The following is a 6,984-nucleotide window of genomic DNA, read 5'->3' on the forward strand; positions in this document are numbered from 1 at the left end:
GGCAAGATGTTAACATTTTGGAAACTTAGGTGAGTGGCCAAAATATTTATTGTTGTTGTTAAGTGCTGTCCAGTCATTTCCAACCCGTAGCAACCCTGTATAGGGTTTCCAAGGAGCAGCTGGTGAGCTTGAACCACCGACCTTGTGGTTCAAATGACTTTGCAGTCCGGTGCATTAGCCCACAGCACTACACCAAGGACTCCAAATATTCACTGTACTATTTTTGTAATTTTGACCTGTAGGTTTTCAAAATAAAGTTTTTTAAAAAAAGCATGCTCTAGACCACTGTGGTTTCCAAACCATTTTAACCACAACTCACAATACATAGCTGTCTAATTTGAACAAATGCATATAAATGAAACGTTTCACCAAACAATACCTACGTGTGATACTCTGTGACTTTTCTACTCTATCATGTTTTGGGGTTTTTTTAAATTGCTGGTCATGACTAATTAAGTTGAGTTTGTGGCCAGAAATGGTCACAATCCATTTGAAAACTCCTGCCTTCTGTGGTGCCTTCTGCAACATTTTTAATACAAAACCTAGAGATACAGAAGTACTGTCCCCAGCTCTCTGAATCCAGGAGGGGCTTTGAAAATCCACTTCTTCAAATACAGAGATAGGAACTCAGAACATTAAGAAGATTACAGTTTTCTAGAATGTTGACAAATGGAGTCATCGCTGCATCTGGTACAGAAAACAGCTTGAGCATATAGTAAGCAGATATATGGCACACCTGGTCCATCATGAATGTGGGCCTGCTGTGACCAGCTCAGGGTGGTTCTGCTGTTTATTATAGAGGATACAGCCTGCAAAGTCTGCCCCTGAAGTCAGTAACTGGGTCCAAACAACTAGTGGTCCTGATAATGACAGCACAGTCCAGCTTATTCATTGTCACTATCACCCTGACAACAGCTGGCTTGTTAGACTCCTGGGGTGAGATCTGGCAGCTTTGCTCTTCAACACAGCCTGCCCAGAGGCCATGCACACTTGCTACAGATACTGGTCTGCCTTGGCTATGGTAGTCAAGCTTGGGAGCTTCCCATGGCCAACTCCCACCCTGGGCAATCTCGCAGTCCTCGGCCCAGTTACTGGTACTTCTTTCCCTCTTGGCTGTTGTTGTTGTTAAGTGCCATCGAGTTGTTTCCACTCATGTTATTGTTGTTAAGTACTGTCAAGTCGATTCCGACCCATAGTGACCCCGTATAGGGTTTCCAAGGAGCAGCTGGTGACCTTGAACTGCTGACCTTGCAGTTCAAAGGACTTTACAGTCTGATGCATTAGCCCACAGTGCCACACCAGGATGCCTTTCCAACTCATAGCAACCCTGTAAAGGGTTTTCAAGAAGCAACTGGCGAGTTTGAACAGCCGACCTTGCGGTCCAGTGCATTATTCTGCAGTGCCACACCAGGACTCTTGGCCATTAGTAAGCCCCAAAGGGTGCAACCTGTAATGATTTCCACACCTAAGGGAATCATGTAGTCCCATTAACATAGCATCTTTGTGTCCCCCACAACCTGCCCCCCCCCAAAAAAAAACTACCCACTAACAAAGGAGATTTTATGGCCTCCTTGTTGGTGTTGTGACGAGTCGTTGAGTCGGTTCTGACTCATAGCGACTCTGTACAGGGTTTCCAAGGAGCCATTCTCTTTGTGGTTCAAACCTGCCTTTTGGAACAGTGTTGATCCTACAGCGCCACACCAGAACTCCTGGTTGGTTGTTAAGTGCAGTTGTGTCTGACTCATGGAATCCTTAGAGATACGTGAATACTGTTAGCATATGAAAAGTTATATAGTAGAAAAACCTGATTAATCTTTTTTTTTTTCATCCTACAATTTTACAGATTTAATTGTCCACAGACTCTTTCTTTTTTCCTAACCCACCCTAAAGTTCCTCTGTGGCCAAGGCCACCCCTGCAATAACTGTGGAGTAAATGAAATGGAAGGAGTCCTGGTAGTGTAGTGGGTTACATGTTGGGTTGTCAACCACAAGGTTAGCAGTTCGAATCTACCATCCACTCCTCGGGAGAAAGATGAGGCTTTCTGCTCCTGTAAATATTGACAACCTCGGAAACCATGAGTTTCCCTATGAGTTGGCACACCACCACCATCAGCAAATGAAATGGATCTTTGTTTTAAAACCTCCAAGCAAACCTCAGATGCCAAGAACCACATTCTTGCACCTTCCTGGACCCCAAATGTCCCCAGGTACCTGGGAAAGGGAGAAAAGGATTGTGAGCTTATTTGATTAGCTGGCCAGGAGAAATGGAATGGTCCTTAGTACTTAACCAGTGGGCAGATTAATTCTCACATTGTAAGCACTGTTGCCTGAACATGGAGGGAGGGGAGTGGGGAGGGAGGGGCTTCCAGTTTCTAGTCTTCCATGTTCATTCTTGCTTCTCTTTGCCAATTGATGCCCATATGCCATGGGCAAAAGTCTCCTCCCCCAAGTGACATTTCCCAAGGTTCTCCTCTTCCTATTGCCAGCTTTAGAGCCAAACTGCCCCATCCATTCTCACGACCCATCCTGTCTTTCCACGCCCCTCACCCAAGCCCAGTTAACCAAACTTCTTCCTGTTGGCCAAGGTGTGTCAGGATCAATTCATATGCAGACCAAACATCATGTCCTGGGCCATCTTGAGCAGGAGACAAGAGCTGAGGATACCTGTGGTCTTTCGGCCCAAGTGGCCCACCCCGTGGGAAGGAAGGCTGCGAGACAATGAGGCGTTAGCCAGCACCTCAGTGGTGTTGAGCGCCTCCTCCACTGAGGTCCTTGGGGCCAGCAGCTTGGAGAGAAGGCTGCTGAACCTGCTGTCAGTGGAGGCCACTGGAGCTGGAGACGGGCCTGGACTAGATGCAGTGAGGTTCAGTTCATTGGGATCCAGACAGAGGCCGTCCGGGGAGCGTCCAAAGCCCACCTGGCTAAGCTCCAGGCCCACTACGGAACCTGGGGAGGCACAGGGCACGTCAGTAACGTGCCCAGTGCTCTCCATCCAGTCCCGCAACCACTCCAGAAGGCAATCGCAGCGCCACGGGTTCCGAAAGAGAAAGAGCCGGCCCAGAAAGAAGCCGGGCTGGAAGGCGGTCCAGGTGAGCGTGGTCAGGCGATTGCCATTGAGGTGCAGAGTCAGAAGACCCGAGAGGTTCTGGAAGGTGCCATCCTCCACGAAGGCGATGCTGTTGCGGTCCAGATAGAGCAGCTCAAGCTCTGCCAGGTCAGCGAACCAGGAGTGCGCCACGTGGGTCAGAGCGTTGCCGCCCAGGTTGAGCGTGCGCAGGTGGCGCAGGCCGCGGAAGGCGCCGGCGGGCAGCATGGCCAGCACGTTGTCATTGAGCAGCAAGTGCTCCAGGGCGCCGCAGTCACGGAAGGCGCCGGCGTGCACGGTGCGTACGCGGTTGGCCTGCAGGCTAAGCAAGCGCAGGCGCCACAGGCCTTGCAGCGAGCTGGTGGCCACGGCTTCGATGCGGCCTCGCTCCAAGTGCGCGTGCGTCAGGTTGGCCAGGCCGCGCAGTGCGCCCGGCACGCGGTGGAACAGGTTGTCGAAGGCAACCAGCTCCCGCAGAGCGGGCAGCTCGGCCAGGAGGCGCTCGGGTACACTGAAGAGGCGGCAGGCAGCCAGGTCAAGGTGGCGCAGGCGGCCGAGCGCGGCGAAGGTGCGTGCGTGCAGGTAGCGGAGGTCGCCGTTGTGCGCCAGGCGCAGCTCAGCCAACCGCGGCAGGCCCTTGAAGGCGCCTGGCGTGATGAACGACAGGTTGTTGTGGCGCAGCGACAGGTGGCGCAGTGATGGCAGTGTGCCGAAGGCCCGCTCGCCAAGGAAGCGCAGGCTGTTACGGTCCAGGTCGATGGAGGCGGCCTCGCATGGGAACTCCAAGGGCACCCGCAGGAGGCCCGCGTGGTCGCAGCGCACAGAGCAGCCACGCTCCAAGCTGCTACAGATGCAGATTGCGGGGCAGGTGCGCGCGCAGGCCCCTGTGGCCCGGGACCCGGGCAGGCCCAACACCATCGCTGGAGGCGGGCAGGGCAGAGGAGAAAAGACAAAAACAGCGCAACCGTCAGCCATAGGTAAAAATCTACCTACCCACTTGGCAGTATGCATGGCTCTCCCTCAAGTGTCCCCTTTGAGCCTTTTCCTTCCTAACTGTTCTCTTACATCCTGCAAGGCCACACATCCGCCAAATGGCCTTTTCGGGCTCCTGGGCCTTACACAGGTTTCCCCCTCTTTGCTTTGCAGGTATTTTAATCAACAAAACCCAGAGCGATTCCAAGCATCCTACCTCATTCTAAACTCCCTCCTGCCTGTATCATTATACTGGTGTTGTTAGTTGCTGTTCAGTGGATTTCCACTCCCTCTTATGGAACCAAAGTGAACAGAATTGTGCTTCATAGAAGCAGATCACCAGTCTTTATTACCTACGTGCTTCTGGGTGGGTTTGAACTGCCAATTTTGTGGTTAGTAAACCAGTGCTTGACCATTTGTACCACAGAGACTCCCGGAATGAGGCACAGGGCTTGTTTGCCTTTGTATGGGGATCTTGACGGCATCGTAGTGGCCTACAATCGAATCCTACGCTGTCCAATACAGTAGCCACATGTGGCTATTATCTGTTTGAAAAGTGACTAGTCCAAAGGGTAGCGTAGTGGTTACGAATCGGGCTGCTAACCTCAAGGTCAGCAGTTCGGAACTACCAGCTGTTCCACCGGAGAAAGAAGAGGCTTTCTGCTCCCGTAATGATTTACAGACTCGGAAACCCTGTGCAGGGTCACTATGAGTCGGAACCGACTCCATGGTACTTAACAACAACAACACCAATGGTGTAAACAGGGAGCCCTGGACAGGACTGCGAAGCACTGGACTGCTAACCACAAGGTTGGCGGCTCAAGCCCCCCCCTCCAGCCACTCCTTGAAACCCTACACAGGGTAACTATGAGGCCAACTGACTTGATGGCACTTCACAACAACAACACGGTGAAAACAAGTAGCCCTGGTGGCTCTGTGGGATATTTGTTTGGCTGCTAACTACAAGGTCTGGGGTTCAAACCCACCAGCTGCTCTTAGAGAAAAAGAAGAGGCTGTGTGCTCAAGTAAAGATTTGCAAGGTCACTATGAGTCAAAATTGACTTGATGAAAGTGAGTTGGGTTTGGTTTTGGGTTATGATGTAAATGGTTAAGGCACTTGGCTGCTAACTGAAAGATTGGAGCTTCAAGCCCACCCAGAAACCCCTCAGAAGAAAGGTCTGGCTATCTTTTTACTGAAAAAGCAGTCATTGAAAACCCTATGAATAAAGCTCAATTTTATTCTTACAGACAGGGGTCACCGCCATGAGTCAGAGTGTACTTGACAGTAACTGGTTTGGGTTAGTAGGTGTAAAAGACACATGGAATTCCAAAGACTTAGTACCAAAAATAAAAAGAAAGAGAGAGCTATCCCATTAATTTTTCATATTGGTTGCATATTGAAATGATTATTTTGGATATACTGTTGTTGTTAAATGCCATCAAGTCGGTTCCGACCCATAGCGACCCTGTAGAGGGTTTCCAAGGAGCGACTGGTGAGCTTGAACCACCAACCTTGCAGTTCAAACCAACTTTACAGTCCAGTGCATTAACCCACAGCGCCACACCAGGACTCCTTGGATATATTGCTAATGTGGCTACTAAAAAATAAAATAAAATGTGACTACTAAAATTTTTAATGTTCACATTATACTTCTGTTGGCTAGAACTGCTCTAGACCCTCCCGCCATAAGAATTAAATTCCTAAAAACTCCCAGTGAGGAATTACAGCCATCATGGAGAAGGGAGAATTAGGGAGCAGGAGTTTGAGAATGAACCTATGTTTTTGTTTCTTTAACAGTCACTAAAATTAAACCATTTGTTGTTGTTGTTAAGTGCCATCAAGTCAGCTCCAACTCATAGTGACCATTTATAGGGTTTCTGAAGAACAGCTTGTGAGTTTGAACCGCCGACCTTGTGGTTCAAACCGACTTTGGGGCCCCAGTGTATTATCCTTCAGGTCCACACCCGGACTCCAGAATTAATGCATAAGAACAGCATATTAAATCAACTTATTGGTGACCTTTTAATACAGCTCAAAAGAATCCTCCTGGACGTTGCTGTCATCCACTAGTCCTTGCTCTCCAGAAACTTTTCTACATCATCATGGAAAAGAAAGGTGCCTGTCATTTTTGTTCTGAGCAGTGGGATGGAGAACCTGATAAAGACTTCAGAAGCCTTCCAATCAGAAGACATGTCACTACAGCCAAGCCAAATGGCAGGGCCTGCTCCAGATGGAAGCCAGAGACCCCAAACTCCAACAGTCTTGAGGACCAATGGGAAAAGCAGCAATGGAGATACATAATTTGTGTTTTCTGGCCAGGAAGAGCTCACAAATGGAATGTGCTTAATCTGGAATTCCTGAAGAGGAACAAAGGGTACCCAGGTATAAACCTGCCCACTGATTCATAATGTCTACCTCTCTTCATCATTATTGTTGTTCATTGCCTTTTGGTTACCTCCAACTCATGGCAACTTTGTGTTCTATAGAACAGAACAAAATGTTGCCCAGTCTTGTACCATCTTCATGTTGTGTCAATCCATCCCATTGACCTTCTGTTTTACCAAGGATCCTTGGCTGGCACAAATGGTTAAGTAACCTCTTGACTACTAGCTGAAAAGTTGGTGATTCAGATTTACCCAGATGTGCCTAGCAAACTGCTTCTGAAAGGTCACAGCCTTGAAAACCGTATGGAGCAGTTCTGCTCTGCACACATGGGGTCGCCATGAGTCAACTCAATGGAACTAACAAGAACTACTTTACCAACCATGATGTCCTTTTCTAGACCTTAGTCTTTTCTAATGACACGTCCAAAGTAAGTGAATGGTAGTGTCGCCATCCTCACATTTAAGGAGCATTCTGGTATGTCCCTCCCATTGTTGTTAAGTGCCACTGAGTTTGAACCAATGACCTTGCAGTTTAAACTGAC

General features: G+C 49.1%; 1 protein-coding gene across 1 annotated transcript; it reads right to left on the minus strand.

Annotated features, from left to right (window-relative positions):
- Positions 1–2,596: 2,596 nt before the first annotated feature.
- On the minus strand, positions 2,597–4,003 carry NYX (nyctalopin). The gene has a single exon (XM_006864261.1). The coding sequence runs from the start codon at positions 4,001–4,003 to the stop codon at positions 2,597–2,599; it is 1,407 nt and encodes a 468-aa protein (XP_006864323.1).
- Between the last annotated feature and the right edge of the window lie 2,981 nt (positions 4,004–6,984).

This window comes from Chrysochloris asiatica, unplaced genomic scaffold (assembly GCF_000296735.1).
Source record: "Chrysochloris asiatica unplaced genomic scaffold, ChrAsi1.0 scaffold00062, whole genome shotgun sequence".
Classification (NCBI taxonomy): domain Eukaryota; kingdom Metazoa; phylum Chordata; class Mammalia; order Afrosoricida; family Chrysochloridae; genus Chrysochloris; species Chrysochloris asiatica.